The sequence below is a fragment of the Pygocentrus nattereri genome, chromosome 14 (assembly GCF_015220715.1).
Source record: "Pygocentrus nattereri isolate fPygNat1 chromosome 14, fPygNat1.pri, whole genome shotgun sequence".
Taxonomy (NCBI): Eukaryota; Metazoa; Chordata; class Actinopteri; order Characiformes; family Serrasalmidae; genus Pygocentrus; species Pygocentrus nattereri.
The window spans coordinates 23,554,287-23,574,158 of NC_051224.1; the positions used below are offsets into that span (position 1 = coordinate 23,554,287).

Consider the following 19,872-nt stretch of genomic DNA (forward strand, 5'->3'; position numbering starts at 1 on the left):
TAGAGACATTTATGTTTTAAATAATAAATCAGGTCCTGATGAGATCAGGCTGGTGAATGGTGAGAGTCGCTGTTGTGGCAGAGTGGAAATCCAGCACAACGGCCAGTGGGGAACAGTATGTGATGATGACTGGGACATCAATGATGCGGAGGTGGTGTGCAGAGAGATGGGATGTGGCAAAGCAGTCAGCGCACCACACAGTGCCCATTTTGGTCAGGGAAGTGAACCAATATTGCTGGATAATGTTGGATGTAGTGGCACTGAGAGCAACTTAACTCAATGTTCACACAGAGGTTTTGGAACTCACAACTGTGGACATCAAGAAGATGCTGGAGTTGTTTGCTCAAGTAAGTAATACTTTTAACATCAGTTTACTTTTTAAATGCATTGACAACATTACTGATCATATTCCTTTAACAGTCCTACAGAGTCCCTCACTCACCCTGACCTCTTCTCACTCTGCTGTATCTGCTGGAGAGGCTGTTCAGTTCAGATGTGTCTCGCCGAGCCCAACCTGCATCTCTGCAGATTTTCGTTTGTACAGAAATGGGCAATCGATAAAATCCCAAACAGCTGAATCTTCAACAACATTTGTTTTGACTGTGGATTCCTCACATCAGGGTCAGTACAGCTGTGACTATTCATTCCAGGGAAGTAGCTCCATCACATCCTCCAGGAGCAGCTCCACAGACCTCACAGTGGGTAAGTTAGTAAGTTCATAACAAGCTCACTCTCTAACAGCAGTAGTTGTCTGATCTCAGCATGTTTCTACAAACTCTGCCCTAGTTTATCATAAATTATTTGTTCCAGGCTATTTAAAAATTCAAGCATAAAATACATCAGATTGACCTTTATTTTCAGTTTACATTGAAAGCAGGTGTGTGAAGATGTTGGCATAGCACAATTACTCACAAACCCTATTAAGATTTTTTGCAAAGGTCTGGAATTACTCTTAACAAGAATCTCTGACATAGTCTAAAAGTGTGCTAAAAATAAAGCAGTGTGCTCCTATTGTCATGCACACTTCCAAAGATCAGCAAAATTGAGCAGTTACAGTAACTCCCTGCTTGTGTTCCCTTTTTGATCCCAAGAGCAGTATGTTATGGGTAAGTTATTCAACCTGTAACTTTATAGCAAGTTTAGGGAGAAAATAAATCTCATTACGGGTGTGTAGCACACCCTGTGCACTACCCCAGGAGGAGAAAGGACACTAGAGGAGAGAGGTTTGCAGCAAGCATTTAAACTTTGTTTTACACTCAAAACATAAACATAAAACAAAACTGGCCACCCCTCTGTGGCTTCAAAGCTAGATTTTCCAGTCCTTATTCTCTCACATGCACATTCCCCAGTCCTTTCCTCATGCTGCTGTTTCTCCCACTCCTTTCTTGTTCTTTCTCTGGTCTTTTTTAAAGGCGCCCATGCTACCAAAGCCGAACCAGAATTAGCTGGCTCTCATTAAGGCAGTGCAAGCACCTCAACCAAGAGTAAATCAGAGCTCAGTGCTCCACCTATCTGTCACCCCCCCTGATCCACTGCTCGTTTACTAGGATCAAACATGAGGTACTGTCTAGCGGTCTTGTTGTGGAACAGGACTCTAGTCCGGGACTCAGGCCCCGTACTCATGCCTCTCGTGGAGTTGTTCTCCCACCCGTGCCGCAAATGTCCTCCCACCCATGCTGCAAATGTCCTCCTCTTGCTGTCACTCATAGCCTTCACTAGCATGTGAGACTCTGTACCAGCATGTGAGGTACTGCCTTCCCACTCTCTATAGTTGCTGACATTGGTGATGTTTAGCCGTCTGGCTAAAGACCGAACACAGGGAGGGAGGGCAGGAGAATAGAAAAGGGAACTGGATATGGTTTTGGCAAGAGGAGCCCCTGCAGTAGGCAGAGTGAAGCCTCCATGTTCAAATTTGGGAGGCATGCACTCTCCTTGCCAAAGTGCAGGGACAAGTAGGGGAGCACGTGCCTTGGTTTGCTTCTTGAGTGGCACACATACCACTGCACCCATATGCTGAATTACGAAAACATAACACTTAACAAGATTCCATCATTTGCTTGTAAAGAAGCACGTTCTCTTGTCATAGCAGTTGAAGTCGCAAAGTCACAAAGTTTGCTTGGTTAGTCAAAGGAGCCTCAACCAATAATTGATAAGACTAAATTCAAGCAACATGACACTATGCTAGCCACAAAGGACTGACCTCCTTCAGTGTATTGTCCCATGTACTTCAGTGTATTTTGTATCCAGTGTATTGTGCTGTTTGAGGAGGACAACAGTACATTATTGATCATAACATTTTGCCATTAGAAAAAGACAGAAAGACTCTAGATCATAAGCTTGTTATCACTTTGGATTAACATGTTTCATGTCTGGACTGTATCTGGATATACTTTGCATAGATACCGTTTAAAAGTTTTATTAAAATGTGTCCACAGTTTAACCACATGATATTCAATTTTAGCATATCAAGCATATCAACACATACACTGTTCTTTCTTATGTTTACCTTTTTTATTTGTTATGACCCCTAAGCTATATATTTTCATACTACATACTACACAAACCAGTTGAGAGGGGGGAGCGTGTTTCTTAGGCTTTGATGTTTAGTCAGTGTTTTTGTCTTTCTAATACTTCGAACAACATTTCTTGATCTATTATTTATAATTACAATATATAACATTTAATTAAGTCAAACTATGCATTTCAGACATCACTGATTAACAGCCTTAAAAAAAGTGATGGCAAAAAATATAATTTTCCAGTGACTCTACCCACTCCACTCATCTCTCTCAGTCCCATCAAAGAGGTCATATGGGGAGAAAAGGTTGACATCACCAGCTCTGTACAAACCCAGTTCACAAGTGGATCCTGCACTCTGATATAGAACTCTGGGTCATTCAGAGCAACCAAGAGTGGAACCTCTGTCACCTTCAGTTTACCAAAAGTGGACTTTGTTCATGAGGGGTCTTACTACTGCCGGTACCAGACCAGAGTGTCAAGTCCTGATTTCAGTTCTCCACAGAGCAGCTCTGTTCATTTCTCTGTTGTTGGTAAGACAAATTCTGTTTGGAATTTTTGTCGTTAATTTTTGACAAAAGTACTTTGGACAAAAATTGTCACATGCATCATATCTTCTTGAATACTTGGTTATGCATCCATCCATCCATCCATCCATCCATCCATTCATCCATCCTTCCATTCATCCATCCATCCATTAGCTTCCGCTTCTCCGGGGTTCGGGTCGCAGGGGCAGCATCCTAAGCAATGAGGCCCAGACCTCCCTTTCCCCAGCCACTTCCACTAGCTCTCCAAGGGGGATTCCGAGGTGCTCCCAGGCCAGCTGGGCGATATAGTCACGCTAGCATGTCCTGGGTCTCCTCCCAGGTGGACTTGCCTGCGACACCTCCCAAGGGAGGCGTCCAGGAGGCATCCTAACCAGATGCCCGAACCACCTCAGCTGGCTCCTCTCGACATGAAGAAGCAGCGGATCTACTCCGAGTCCCTCCCGGATGACTGAACTTCTAACCCTATCTCTAAGGGAGAGTCCAGACACCCTGCGGAGGAAAGTCATTTCGGCCGCTTGTATTTGCGATCTCGTTCTTTCGGTCATTACCCAAAGCTCATGACCATAGGTGAGGGTGGGAACGTAGATCGACCGGTAAATTGAGAGCCTTGCCCTATGGCTCAGCTCTTTCTTTACCACAACTGACCGGTAAAGAGCCCGCATCACTGCTGACCCAGCACCAATCTGCCTGTCAATCTCCCGCTCCCTTGTACCATCACTCGTGAACAAGACCCCGAGATACTTAAACTCCTCCACTTGAGGCAAGAGCTCATCCCCGACCCAGAGAGGGCTCTCCACCCTTTCCCACCTGAGAACCATGGCCTCGGATTTGGAGGTACTGATCCTCATCCCGGCCGCTTCACACTCGGCTGCAAACCGATCCAGCGAAAGCTGAAGTTCACGGCCTGATGTCCCCAATAGGACCACATCATCTGCAAACAGCAGCGATGTGACCCTGAGGTCACCAAACCGGACACCCTCCATCCCCTGACTGCGCCTAGAAATTCTATCCATAAAAATTATGAATAGAATCTGTGACAAAGGGCATCGCTGATGGAGTCCAACTCTCACTGGGAACGAGTCTGACTTACTGCTAGCCATGCGAACCAAACTTTTACATTACATTACAATTTAGCAGACGCTTTTATCCAAAGCGACTTACAAATAGTGTGGTACATAGAACAAACATAGTCAGGCCTTAAAGGAGGCCAAGGGGTAAAAGCGGGGTAGAGAAGGGAAGGAGGGCAAGAAGGAGATGAGGTTGGTAGTGGCTAGATTTGCAAGAGGCCAGAGGCAAACTCTTTGTACAGGGCCTGAATGGTTCGTAGCAAAGAGCCGTGTACCCTGTACTCCCGAAGCACCTCCCAGAGAATACCCCGGGGAACACAGTCGAATGCCTTCTCCAGATCCACAAAGCACATGTGGACTGGTTGGGCAAACTTCCATGAACCCTCCAGAATCCTGGAGAGGGTGAAGAGTTGGTCCACTGTTCCACGACCAGGGCGGAACCCGCACTGCTCCTCCTGGATCCGAGGTTCGACTATAAGCTGGACTCTCTTCTCCAGTACCCCTGCATAGACCTTACCAGGGAGGCTGAGGAGTGTGATTCCCCTGTAGTTGGAACACACTCTCTTACACACTTTTTAAAAAGAGGCACAACCACCACAGTCTGCCAATCCAGTGGCACCGCCCCCAATGTCCATGCAATGTTGAAAAGGCGTGTCAGCCAAGACAGCCCCACAACATCCAGAGCCTTGAGGAACTCAGGGCGGATCTCATCTTCAGGAGCTTCTTAACTACCTTAGCGACTTCGGCCTCAGTAATGGACAAGCCTATTCCCATGTCCCCAGACTCAGCCTCCTCATTGGAGAACGTGTCGGTGGGATTGAGAAGGTCCTCAACGTATTCCTTCCACCGCCCAATGACGTCTTCAGTCGAATTCAGCAGCACACCATCTCCACTATATACAGTGCTAGTGGCACACTGCTTTCCCCTTCTGAGTCGCCTGACGGTTTGCCAGAATCTTTTCGGAGCCGACTTAAAGTCACTTTCCAAGGCCTCACCAAACTCCTCCCATACACAGGTTTTTGCCTTGGCGACGACTGAAGCCGCAGATCACTTGGCCTGTTGATACCTGCCAGCTGCCGCTGGTGTCCCACAGGCCAACCATGTCCGCTAGGACTCCTTCTTCAGCTTGACGGCATCTCTCACCTGGGGTGTCCACCACCGGGTTCGAGGATTACCGCCCCGACAGGCACCAACTACCTTACGGCCACAGCTACAGTCAGCCGCTTCAACAATGGAGTAACGGAACATGGCCCATTCTGAGTCAATGTCCCCCACCTCCCCCGATATCTGGTCAAAGTTCTGACGGAGGTGTGAGTTGAAGATCAATCTGACAGGTTCTTCTGCCAGACGTTCCCAGCAAACCCTCACTATACGTTTGGGCTTGCCTGGTCTGACCGGCATTTTCCCCCACCACCTGATCCAACTCACCACCAGGTGGTGATCAGTTGACGGCTCAGCTCCTCTCTTTACCCGAGTGTCCAAAACACATGGCCGCAAGTCCGATGACACGACTACAAAGTCAATCATTGAACTGCGGCCTAGGGTGTCCTGGTGCCATGTGCACTTATGGACATCCTTGTGTTCAAACATGGTGTTCATGATAGACAAACTGTAGTTTGCACAGAAGACCAAAAACTGAACACCACACGGGTTCAGATCAGAGAGGCCATTCCTCCCAATCACACCCCTCCAGGTCTCACTGTCATTGCCCACGTGAGTGTTGAAGTCCCCCAGTAGGACAATAGAGTAACTCCTTTGGGCTGGGCCCTGCCGGGCACCATGAGTAAATGCCCAGCCACCAGACGCTCGCTGGCGAGCCCCTCCCCCAGGCCTGGCTCCAGGGTGGGGCCCCGGTAACCCTGTTCTGGGAGGGTACACAAGTCCTGTTTTTGTGTTTTCATAGGGGTTATTATGGATCACACTTTGTCTGACCTGTCACCTAGGACCAGTTTGCCATGGGAGACCCTACCAGGAGCTTTTGCTCCAGACAACATAGCTCCTAGGATCATTCAAGCACGCAAACCCCTCCACCACGATAAGGTGGTGATCCATGGAGAGGAGGTTACGCATCCCCTTTCCTTAATAACACTAATCCTGTCATGTCTCCTGAGAGGTCTTGTCCATTTTAGCCCACTCTTCTGCCAATTTTATGCTTCATGTCTGAGCAGAACAGGATGATAAGCACTTAGGTCCAAATTTGTATGTGTCTGGTTCAATGATGCAGGCATGGTGGAACACAGGGACAATTTCAAGGACTAGCAAAGTCTCCAGACTTTAAACCCATTTATAAATCTGGAACAGCAGAAAAAATGTTTAAATAGAAACATGGAATCTCTGAAATATTTACCCACTTTGAAGAAAAGAGGGCTGGAATCTCAAGACACTGGTGTAATCCTTACTAAACAGGATCACTGGTGTTATTAAGGTAAGGAGACACATAACCAATGTGTTATAAAAGAAACAATGCATGCAACAATTTTTTGTCTAGTGAACTTATATTGCAGCTGTTTTGATATTGTTCACCCATTCTTATTAATTGCTGCGGAAACTACACTGTGATTCAAAAAGATTAATGTGATTTCAAAGCACCGTATTTTTATATTTTTAACAAGCAATCTAAGACGTTCTTAAAATATTCATAGTATACCACAAATTTATTAATACAACTGCACCTGTCACTTCTACACTTTGCAGTTATTTTGCAAAATTCAATATCAAATTTGTCAACAGTTCAGAATATCAAAGGAGAAAAAAATATCCCAACACCCACTTTCAAACCAAAATGAAGCATTATGCTCCTATTGTCATGCTCATATCCAAAGAACAGCAAGAAATGAGCAGTAACTCCCTGCTTATGTAGTCTTTTTATTTAAAAAACCATGTGTTATGAGTAAATTACACAATTTGTACCTTCTTGGCAAATGTAAGGAGAAAATGATTCTCATTAGGGCTGTGTAGCCCAGCCTGTACGCTATCTTGGGAGGAGAAAGAACACTTGAGGCAGGAGAAAGGTTTCCAGCAAGCATTTAAGCTTTGTTTTACACTCAAAACTCAAACAAAAAACTCATACCTCTCTCATACCTCTCCTGACTGTTGTCATTCTTCTGCTCTCTCTTGCGGTTGATGTCGTCCTCCCTCTGTCAACCATGACCTTCGTTGGTATGTGAGGCTCAAGCACCACCTTCCCACACTCATGGCTGTCATTGGTGGCCAAGGGTTGGTTTCAATGGTTTCAAATACTGCTATTCAGTTCCTTCCATTTTAAATCCAGTTCCTGTTTGTTTTTCATATACTCAGTTACCAAAAAATAACACAACAAATCTCAGTCATTTGATTAGCTATAACAAGATAACATGCTCCTTTACAGTATCGTTAAAAGCCTCAAAACTGAAGCTTTAGCATTAGTTAGAAAACTGAGTCACAAGGTTGGCTTCCTTTAGGAGCTTCAACCAATAACTGATGGGGCTAAGTTCAAACAAATGACATTTTGGTAGCCACAAAAGAAAGATGATGCAGGGGGAAAAAACAGTGCATGCTCCTTCAGTGCACTGTGCAATTTACTCACCTGTCTGAGGAGGACAATAGTACATTATTGACTGAAACATCTTCCCATTAGAAAAAGACAAAAAGACTTACTGTAATACAGAACTCTGGTTAACAAGCTTGTTAAAATTTTGCATTAGCGCATTTCATATTTTGATTGTATCTGGATGTAATTTGGCTAGACACCATTAAGATTAGATTAGATTCAACTTTATTACAATTGTGCAGAGTACAAGTACAGGGCCAATGAAATGCAGTTAGCATCTAACCAGAAGTGTAAAATACAGTATTATTTACAAAGTGCAGAAGGATGTTACAGTGGTAAAAAAATATATAGATATAGTAGGTATATAGATATAAATATAGCATACAGACATCTGTGTTAGAGAGTGTAAGTGGCTGCTCATCAGGTGATAAATCTGTTTTGGAGAAGACCACTGTATTTCCCCTATCGAAGCAAGCTCTCTTGCTTTGAACAGAAAGCAAAACTCTCTATTCATCCAGGGCTTCTGATAAACAGAGGTGTTTTTTTGTGAGTTGTCCACAGAGCTGTTGTTATGATCCAGGACAGAGTTGGTGTAGATGTCAATGTTGGTATGAACGTCTGTGGTGGCCTGTGGGTTAGAAGTACAGATCTCAAAATGCTGTGATTAAAGGCTCCGCCAGGTGCACAGCTTGCAGTTTGCTAATAGCAGCACAAAGATCTTTCATAGCCACATTAGCATTAGCGTGTAGGGGGACAAAAAATGGCAGCAGCTAAACTCGCGTGGAATGTAGAATGGTCTGTGCTTAATAATCAGGAATTCCAGATCAGCAGAGCAGTGGGCATCAACAACGACAGTGTCCATGCACCATGCTTTGTTAATACATGCAAACACCACCACAGCAGCTCCTACCTGAAGCTGTAGCTGACCCATCAGCTCTGAAGAAAGTGAGCCCCTCTAGTTCTGCTATGCTATTAGAAACATTGCTGCTTAGCCAAGTTTCTTAAAAAAAACCATGAAACTACATTCTGTGTGAGAGTTCAGATCTTTAATTCATCCAGCTTGTTCAACAGACACTGCATATTGGTGAGGAACATCCTAGGTAGCAGTGGTGGACAGTGTGGGTTTAGCCTTAGCTTAGCACACAGTGTTTTTACACTTGTCTTTACATGTCATTGACTGAAATCTGAACATTAGCCAGTTGGCCCAAAAATTTGATGCAAGGTGTAAACAGACTTAATGCGATGGACCGATTAGTGAAAAATAAACCAAGGTGCTAGTGTGCCAGTACCTTCTACAAAAAACTAAGAAGGTATCAAACTGCCCACCTCCCCTTCTTCAGGTTCAAATTTGAGTAAAGCTCTTGTGTTTGCTATGGGAAAAATGTATGTGATCTTTCTTCTTTCAAAGAATGGAATCAAAGCTTGTTTTAAAATTACTTTAAAATTGGCACTTCAAACTATATATTTTCAATTTAGTGCCATACTAAATGAACTAGTTAGGAATTGGGAGGGTGTTTCTTGGGCTTTAATGTTTATTCAGTGTTTTTGTTTTTCTTATACTTTCAGTGAGGTTTCTTAATCTGTCGTTTTATATTATTCCCAATGTATAACGTTTAATTAAGTCAAACTACGCATTTCAGAGGTCATTTGAATTTTTAGAATTTGAAACAGCATGTAAAAAAAAAAAACTAATGCCAGAAAAACATTATTTTCCAGTTACTCTACCCACTCCACGCATCTCCCTCAGTCCCATCAAAGAGGTCACATGGGGAGAGAAGGTTGACATCACCTGCTCTGTAGAAACCCAGTTCACAGGTGGATCCTTCACTCTGATACAGAACTCAGGATCAATTAGAGAGACCAAGAGTGGAACCTCCGTCACCTTCAGTTTACCAAAAGTGGACTTTGTTCATGAGGGGTCTTACTACTGCCAGTACCAGACCAGAGTGTCCGGTCGTGATTTCAGTTCTCCACAGAGCAGCTCTGTTTGTTTCTCTGTTGTAGGTAAGAGGAATTCTTTTTGGATTTTTTGTCATCAATTCTCAGCTAATATTGAAGCAATTTATATATGTTCCTCCTGTGATCATCTGGGATAATGAGATCACAATGCATCCTGAGTGTTTTTATACCTAATCTTTCATGTAATGGAGTGAATGAGATTTCATTACCAAAAAGGTAATAAACAAACTTTATGTAATGGATTGATTTGTGAAAAAGAAACCAAGGTGCTAATGTGCCTCTAATTAATACAAAAAACTAAGAAGGTACCACACTGCATGCACACATGTGAGATGGGTTAAAATCTAAGCAACACCCGTTCATTTGCCAAAGGGAAAAATGAAATGGGAAAAAAAAACTGATCTTATATCTTCTTTTTTAAGAATTAAATTGAAAGCATCACAATCATTTCACAATCATTTCAAATCTGGCACGCCTAGATTCAAGCTTCAAGAGTTTTATTGTCACATGCACAACAGAACGGGCAGTTATACTGTGCAATGAAATTCTTATTTGCTGTTCCTCCATTAACCAAATATAATCTTAATATAATCTTAGAAGAAAATTGAAAAAAAAAAATAGACAATATAAGAATAACACTAAAAACAATAGTTAAAAAAAAGTTTAAAAAGTACAGTTTTATGTGCAAAGTTGAAAGAAAAATTAAAGTTACATGTGTGTACGTGCAAGTATGTAGAGCAGCAGTTCATAAAGTGCATGTTGCAAGTAACAAATGTTAACAGTAGTGTTCTGTGCAAGTAATAGATGTAAGCAGTAGTGTTCTGACAGTAGCAACAATTCAGTGTATGTAAGGTGCAGTTATTGAGTGCAAGGTTGGCCAAAGTTAAACCAGTTCAGAATGGAAGGGGGGAAGAGGTAGTGAGTGAAGTATTCACCAGCCTGATGGCCTGTAGTCTTAGACTTCACACTCCTGTAGCGTTTGCCAGAAGGTAGGAGTGTGAAGAGTCTGTGCTGGGGGTGTGTACTGTCCCTGATTATGTTGTGGGCCCTCCTGATGACCCTGGCATGATAAATGTCCTGTAGTGAGGGGAAGGCTGCTCCTGAGATGGACTGTGCAATTTTGATCACACGCTGGAGAGCCTTTCTGTCCTGAGCAGTGCAGTTTCCATACCAGACCATGATGGAGCTTGTAAGAACATTCTTGATCGTACTCATGTAGAAGGTGCTGAGAATTTTGGCTTACATGCCAAATTTCCTCAGCCTTTTCATAAAGTACAGTCGCTGCTAGGACTTCCTGATGATGAGGTGTGTGTTGTGAGACCAGGTGAGATCCTCACTGACTTGGATGCCAAGGAATTTGAAGGTTTTCACCCTCTCCACCTCAGTCTCACCAATGTACAGGGGTGTGTGCAGCTCCCGGTTCCTCCTTGGATTAACAATAATTTCCTTGGTCTTGTCTGCATTCAAGGAAAGATTGTTTTCATGGCACCAAGCCACCAGCTCACACACCTGTTTCCTGTACGCTGTCTCATCCCCACCAGTGATCAGTCCAATGACTGTAGTATCATCAGCAAACTTGATGATGCTGATGTTGTTCTGGGAGGCCACACAGTCATAAGTGAAGAGCGTGTACAGAAGGGGGCTCAGTACACAGCCCTGGGGGACCCTTGTGCTCACTGTTCTTGTACTAGATGTGCGGTTGCCGACTCTGACTGACTGGGGTCTGTCTGTTAGAAAGTTCAGAACCCAGTTGCAGAGGGCAGGTGTCAGTCCGAGGGTGAGGAGCTTTTCAGAGAGTTTGTATGGGATGACCGTGTTAAATCCTGAGCTGTAGTCAGTGAAGAGCATTCTGACATATGTGTCCTTTCCCTCCAGGTGTGTGAGGGCTGTGTGAAGGGAAGTGTTCACTGCGTCATCTGTGGACCAGTTCTGACAGTATGTGAACTTGAGAGGATCTATAGAGTTTCGATATGAGTCAGGGCTATTCTCGCAATGCACTTCATCACGATTGGGGTGAGTGCAACAGGGTGATAGTCATTTAGGCAGGTCACAACGCTTTTCTTTGGGAGAAGTATGTTGGTCTTGGATGGCACAAAAGCTTGTGTGAGGGACAGACTGAATATGTCCACAAACATGTTAGCCAGTTCTGATGAGCAAACCCTGAGTGCATGCCCGGGGATGTTGTCTGGGCCGGCTGCTCTCCGTGGGTTTATTCTCTTCAAGGTCCTGCACACATCCACTGATGTCACAGTGAGCGATGTGTTCTGTGTGGCCATAATGTCTCTCAGTCAGCCAGGGTTGAGGGCCTCGAAGTGAGCACAGGACTCATTCAGCTCATCAGGTAGTGTTGTGTGGCTGGTTGTCACCACTCCGCTCGTCTGTTGGTAACTGGTGATGTGCTGCAGTCTTTGCCACATGCGCTGGGAGTCCGCAGTGGTGTAGTAGCCCTCCAGCTTCAGCCTGTACTGTCTCTTGGCACTCTAATAAATCTACGCAGATCATGTCTGGACCTTTTGTAGTCTTCAGCATTGCCTGAGAGAAATGCAGCATGGCGAGCATGTAGCATGGACCGAACTTTACCATTTAGCCAGGGTTTCTGGTTGGGGTATTTTCTGCAGAGCTTTGTAGGAAGAATGCTTTCAATGCAGCTGCTGATGTAGCCCGTTACCCCAGAAGCATAGTCCTCTAGATCAACAGTACAGTCCTCTCTCACAGCAGCAGTTCTGAACACATCCCAGTTTGTACTGTCAAGGCAGTCCTGCAGCACTAGGTCAGTTTCTTCATTCCACACTTTGATAGATTTATTCACTGGAAGTGCTTGCTTGAGGAGTTGCCTGTATGCTGGGTAGAGGAACACAGCGATGTGGTCGGACTGTCTGAAGTATGGCTGAGGCACAGGCCTGTAGGCCCCCATTATGTTGCTGTAGACTTGGTTGAGTATGTTACTCTCCCTCGTCAGAAAAGCTCATGTGCTGATGATACTTGAGGAGGACAGTCGTCAGGTTACAGTGGTTGAAGTTGCCGGCAACAATGAACATGGCGTCTGGGTTTGTGGTCTCGTGTTTACTAATGGTGATCATGCAGCAGCCCTATCACTGTGGCTGAGTTTGCATGTGGTGGGATGTAAACAGCCAGGATAAACACAGCGCTGAACTCTCTCAGCAAAAAGAAGGATCTGCACTTCACCATTAGCTGTTCTAAATCAGCTGAACAATATTTTTCAAAAGTCTTTATATCAGAACACCACCTGTTGTTCACGTAGGTGCAGACACCACCTTTGTTCTTCCCCGATGCTGCCGTAGATCCCTGTAGTGGATGGAGTGCATTTCTAACTTTAATCGCTGAGTCTAGTGTGCTGTCCGAGAGCCAGGTTTCCATGAGAATAATAGCACAGCACTCTCTGGTCTCACGCTGAGTTGTTATTCTGGTCCTCAGCTCATGCAACTTGTTTTCAAAGGAGCGAACATTAGCTAGCAACAGGCCAGGTAGCAGTGGCTGTACTTCACCAATCTCCAGGAGTACCTCTCTACCCTAATCTATATGTTTTCAATGTGGTACCATGATAAACTAACCAGCTGTGAGTTACTACACTACACTTCTGTTGCCCCTCGAGTGGCAGCCCATTACAGCAGCTCATTATTTTCACTTCTATTAAACTTTCTTTTTTTCTTAATCACTTAAGTTTTTATGTAGTATCTGTTGTCTTGTTATTATCTGCTTACACTCGACTCAGCCATGTTCAGGACAGTGGTGTTTTTCCTGCTCGTTTTGGGAGTTTTCTTTGTGTTCACGCTGGGGGGAGCATGAGTGCAGCCACGGCTCCATTGTTTACGCCAGGGAAAAGCTGTTAGCGCTTAGCAATGCTGCTGCTACACCAGATGGCTTCGCTGAGATTCCACATGAGCTAAGTAGGCGAAGAAGGGGAAAACGTGCAGGTGTCGAGCACCATGCTCGGAAAAGATGCTATAAACTCGTTCTTCCCTCGGTCATCATGGGGAATGTAAGATCGCTCTCCAATAAAGTGGACGAGTTAGCGGCGCTGATGCAACCCCAGCAGGAATACCGGCAGTGCAGCCTGCTGTTGTCCACGGAGTCGTGGCTAACTGAGCTAACCCCAGATGCTAACATCGCACTGGAGGGCTTCCAAATTGGTTGGGCAGACAGGATGAAGGAAAGTGGTAAAAGGATGGGAGGAGGCTGTGTACATAAACAACAAATGGTGCAATCCAAGACATACTACTGTTAAAAAGCAGATATGCAGCAGGGATGTTGAACTGTTAGCTGTTAGCATGCAGCTGTACTATCTACCTCGTGATTTCTTGCATGCTATCGCGTTAACTGCGTACATTCCTCCCTCTGCTGATGTGTGCACGGCATGTGATGTCATCCACTCAGTCACGAGCAAACTCCAAACACAGCATCCACAAGCTCTCATCCTAATTTCTGGGGATTTCAATCATACTTCCCTGTCCTCCACACTTCCCAACTTCAAACAGTATGTGACTTGCAACACAAGAGACAATAAAATACTGGACCTGTTTTATCCCACCCTTGGGCAAGTCGGATCACAATCTGGTAGATCTCCTGTCTGACTACAAACCCATTGTTCACAGGTGTCCTGTCAACACAATACAGGTGAGAATTTGGTCTGATGGGGCCTATGAGGCTCTGAAGGACTGCTTTGAAACAACAGATTGGGAGGGTCTCCATGACCCACATGGTGAGGATATTCATGGTCTCACTCACTGCATCACAGACTACATAAATTTCTGTGTGGAGAACACTGTACCCACCAGGACTGTATGGTGTTTTACCAATAACAAGCCCTGGGTTACCCCAGATCTGAAGGCCCTTCTGGAAGAAAAGAAGAGGGCATTTAGATCTGGAAACAAAGAGGAAATGAGGAGAGTACAGAAGGAGCTGTGGAGGAAAATCAGGGAGGACAAAGACCAGTACAGGAAGAGAATGGAAGGCCAGCTGCAACAGAAAAATGCAATTGGAGTGTGGAGGGGTCTCAAAACCATCTCAGGTTTTAAGGAGTCTAACAGGTAGCCTGTAGGAAACCTGCAACGGGCAAATGACCTCAATTTCTTCTTCAATATATTTGATCTGGTAGCTGACCCTCAGCCCAGCTTACACCCCTGCTTTCAGCTTCCAGCATTCAGCCCTATGCTCCTCTGCCCCTAACCAGAGAACAAGTGAGGAGGGAACTGAGGAAGATGAAGGTGAGGAAGGCAGCAGGTCCAGACAACATCAGTCCTGGGATCCTGAGGCACTGTGCAGACCAACTGTGTGGGATAGTAAAGGACATTTTCAACCTAAGCCTGAAACAGGAGAGAGTGCCAGTACTCTGGAAGACATTGTGTGTAGTACCTATCCCAAAAACTGCACACCCCAGTGATCTGAATGGCTACAGACCAGTGGCACTGACCTCACATCTGATGAAGGCTCTGGAAAGACTTGTTCTTGCCCATCTTTGTCCACTGATGGGACCAGCTATGGATCCTATGCAATTTGCCTACCAGCCAGGCATTGGAGTGGAGGATGCAATAACTTACCTACTCCACAGATCCCTCGCTCATCTTGAAAAGGTGGGAAGCACTGTTAGAATCATGTTCTTTGATCTATCAAGCCCACTCTACTAGGGAGCAAGATGGAGAGAGCAGGGGTGGATCACCATCTCATCACATGGACTATGGACTACCTCACAAACAGACCGCAGTATGTGCGACTTAAAGACTGTGTATCAGACACACTACTCTGCAGTACAGGGGCCCCACATCCATAATGGACAACACCTCTCACCCACTGCAGGAGGCAGTTGAAGCACTGGGCAGCTCCTTCAGTGACAGGCTCCTCCACCTGCAATGCGTAAAAGAGAGATACCGCAGCTGCTTTCTCCTCACTGCTGTTCAGCTCTACAACCAAAACCTCCCCAAGCAGAGACTCAGAGTCTCTCCATCATAAACACACTATGGGTTCACACATCACTTTATCATAGTGCACTCTATCACAAACACACCACATAGACCTATATCTTATCGTACCTCTAATTAATGTGCAATATCTGCTGCTGATAGATTGGTACAAGTGCAATACATACGCAAGTTCTGTGCAATATCTATAATCCTTACTGTGCAATGTCTACAATTTCTGTGCAATATCCAGTCGTTACTTGCTCAGAAATGTGCAATATCCATAAAACTGCACATGTAAACTGTAAATTTGTGTTGTCTATTTTTTATATTTTTCTGCTAACAGACACCTTGTTTGTTTATTTATTTCTATAGTATATCTTATATTTTGTATTTTGTATGATGCACATCTTTGCCTACTTACTGCTCTTTATCTGCTTACTGTGTATTCTGCTGTAACAATGCAAATTTCCCCCAGTGGGATAATAAAAGTCTATCTTATCTTAGAGGTTGCTTCTCAGGCTTTAATGCCTAATCAGTACTTTTGTGTTTTTAATGTTTTTAATTAGACTTTGTAATCTTTAATCTTCTAAATTTAAATTTAAAAAATCTAACTGGGTATTTCAGAGGTCATTTAATTGACATAATTTGGACTAACCAGGAAAATCTCATTCCAGTTATCAATTTCCAGTAATTCAATTTCCTACTCTGCGCATCTCTCTAAGTCCTATCACAGGTTACATGGGGAGGGAAGATCGACATCTCTTGCTCTATAGAAACCCAGTTCACAGGTGGAACCTTCACTCTGATACAGAACTCTGGGTCACTTAGATCCCATTTACACCTAAGTCACTTTATGCGTCTCGAGTATCAGGATATTCCATCCCACACAGCAATAGGATTTCAGTGTGACTAAAGCTGGGCCTGCACTACGCAATCTTTTGCTCAATTTTAACCCCAAACACAGGCACAATTTCAAGCCAGCTGGCAGTTTGTAGTAAAATATTTCTCACAGTGTGATATCAGCATTTCTCGTGTAGTATATGCCCAGACTAACCGGAGATTACCACATGTAAGTGCATGTGGTTAATATCAGAACACAATCTAAATACATGTCACATGAAGCGACCAGGTGTAAAGGGGGTCTTAGATTGACCAAGAGCGGGACATCTGTCACTTTCAGTGCTCCTAAAGTGGACTTTGTTCATGAGGTCTTACTACTGCCAGAACCAGACCAGAGATTCCAGTCATGATTTCAGTTCTCCACAAAGCAGTTCTCTTATTTTCTTGGTTGTGAATAAAATGCATGATATTTGGAGTTTCTGTAGTCATATCTTAGCCATTAGTCTGCACCTTGCTATATGAGTTCTTGTTTTCCAGTGAACTTGCTGCAGCCCAATATCTCCTTCAGTGCTCCTGATGGAAGGTCCCATTGGTGGCTTCAGGGGTCAGAGGTGACCAGGGGCTACAGCTTCTCCATCATCTGCTCCACCAAGCCACAGTATCCAGGAGGCTCCTTCCACTTGGAGTTCAGTGGATCCAATATCACCAGAACTCAGTCAGCTGTTAACCACTCAACCACCTTCTTCTATCCAGAGGCAGATTTTGTCCACCAGGGAAACTTCAGCTGTGTTTATGAAGTCACTGTGTCTTCACGCACCTTTAGCTCTCCTACCACTGAACTCTTGGTTGTCTCTGTGAAAGGTACAGTAACTAGTCTTGTTTGCTTTTTTCTGTATTTAAAGCAAGAAAGTCTTGATGGTGTTTTCCTTTGCAATGTCACCAGTTTCCTTCATTGCTTCTGGAGTGACAGCAGGATTGTTACTCATGTTAGTGCCAATCATAATTTTCTTCATGAAGAGAAACAAAAACCAAAAAGATCATCAGAAGGCTGTGAAGACAGATCATAGACTTCATGAGCACTTTCTGTTCTAAATTGAACTAATTACAGTATTGTAATTATGTCTTTTGAACACTTAACTGAAGTTCTTTGTTGTTGACTAGTATTCGCATAACATCCAGTGAAGGTGCAGAGACATTTACTGCCATAAAATCTGGTTAATTTTTCCCCACACAATCCTTCTGTAGGTGCCAGAAACACATATGGGATCACCAATAGAGGGAACGAGACAGACTGATGATGATGACGATGACTATGATGATTATGAAAATACAGAAGTCACTGTCCAGAAAATGGATCAGAGATCAGACCAGAGAGAGGATTCAGACATGTCTGACGAGGACTACATTAACATAGATGAAGAAGCAGAGAAACTGGCCGTGGACAATGACTATGAGGATGAACAAATTTATGCAAACACGGATTAGTGTGGTAAACTAAACAATTTCACGTGTGTCACTGTAATTCAAATGCACTTTAACTGCATCAGGATAAAAATAGTCAATGGTCAGTCATTTTTTACAGTTATTTATAAAGATGAGGAAGGGAGACCAGGGCTGCCTCAGTCTGTAAAATTCAGTGCTTGTTTGCACAATACTTTTCAAACATTCATACAACACGCCCTTATTTGTCTGTAGCAAATAGCAGTGATATACGAACACGCTTGAATACTTAAATACCAACAGTGATAGAAAACATGCCCACAAAGTGATATCTACCAGAGAAATAATTCATAAAACAAAACAAAAGAACAGATATTTAAAGTGTTATTAGTGTAAACATTTAATCACATAACACTGTGTGCAAGTGTGGTGCTAAAGACCTATTCTCACCCCTGTTACGTAAATTACGTTTGATATTAAACTATATTTCACATGTGAAACTACACAAGGTATTTTGTCTGTTTGAATCTTCAATATCTACATTTAAGCCAGAGCTCAAATGCTAATGCTTAGTGCTAACAAAACATAGGACTAAATGAACAAAGCCTACAGTAAATACTCTGTAAATACTTTACAGTTCATAAAAAAGTTGCATGCAGTTTTGATGTTAGCAATTACTAGTATTTCATTATTTTTAACCAATTTTTAATGCACTTTGTACAACAATGAATGGGGCTTTGGTAATGTATTTTTGGTATTTGCTTAAAGCAGTTTTCTTCTTCTTCTTCTTCTTCTTCTTCTTCTATTGAAATCACAGTTTATGTCTTCTTACACTGTGATAATGATATTCAACAATTTTATGAAACATGAACTTTATGAATGTGTCTGCATTACCATTAAACACTGCACACACACACACACACACACACACATTATCTATATATATCTATAAATAATCCCTGTATATGTAACATGGCTGTGTCATTTTTATGGTTATATGTTTATTTCATAAAGCTTTGTAATTTGTCTTTTAAAAATAAAGTATCTTTGGAATCCCTGAAAGGTGCTGCATAGTTTGCTGCTGTTCATTTATGTCTATGTTATTGTTTTTTTAGAAAAGAAAAAACAAAAATAACAAAAAACAAACAAAAAACAGATTGCTTCATTACTTGTCAAAATCCTACCTTAAAACCTTCCATTTGCATTTCAGCAGACAGATGGATACCAAATATGTAATTCCAATGTCAAACTCGTTTCTTCCAGTAGGTTTAGGATTTCGGGGAACTATCATATGTATGGAGTGAGCTGTAATGTATTAGTATCCATGTTGTAATAACCTTGAGACCAGGCCTGGGTGATATCTAAAAAAAAAAAAAGTAAAAATCTACTTCTTGTAAAAGTTCCAGGTTAGAGCTAGTAGGATAAAAACCCAGTTCTACAGCACTGAAGCAATCTGAAGTTCCAAAGCATGTCAACATTTATTAACGTAAAGTAAAATCAGTAGAGGATGAAAAGCCATGGGGTAGGTGAAGCTATAATCACCATGCATAGCAGGGAGAGCTAACAGATTCCTGACTTCTCTCTCTCTCTGGTAAACAAAAAAGACTGACCATTTGGCCACCCACACACTTCTTAAAGGAACCTGAACCACAGTTTCCTTACATATTTAGGAAGCTGTTTATCGGTAAGTATGTCCCCTTGAGTTCTGTCTCAGTTCTCTTTCCCAACATGGTGATTTTTCTCTTTTACACATTGCCATTGGTTACTTGACTACCATCCGATTACACTGCTCTGTTGTTCAGATGTATTTGAGACTGTGTCTAGGCTAAAAAGTCTTCTAGAACCAAATCGATTCAATGAAATATTGAAAAAAAAAAAGTTAAGACTTGTTGGTAAAGATTGGTTCAACACTAGAAAACCATGAACAAACCATGTTATTGACAGCCTGAGGAACACTTACCTTACTACACTGCTCATCTTCCACCACATTTTGATGCTCCGCTTCTGTGGGACATACTTCACCAACAAATCAAGGAAAGATGAAGAAGCAATGA

General features: G+C 43.2%; 1 protein-coding gene across 1 annotated transcript in view; it reads left to right on the forward strand.

Annotated features, from left to right (window-relative positions):
- LOC108414209 (sialoadhesin-like) overlaps positions 1-18,880 on the forward strand; it is a 36,291-nt gene extending 17,411 nt beyond the window's left edge. The window contains exons 4-8 of the mRNA XM_017687028.2: positions 33-347; positions 421-702; positions 9,378-9,665; positions 16,916-17,239; positions 17,624-18,880. Coding sequence (XP_017542517.2) covers positions 33-347; positions 421-702; positions 9,378-9,665; positions 16,916-17,239; positions 17,624-17,673 — 1,259 coding nt within the window. The 3' untranslated portion in view covers positions 17,674-18,880. The remainder of the gene's footprint in view (positions 1-32; positions 348-420; positions 703-9,377; positions 9,666-16,915; positions 17,240-17,623) is intronic.
- The last annotated feature ends 992 nt before the right edge of the window (positions 18,881-19,872 follow it).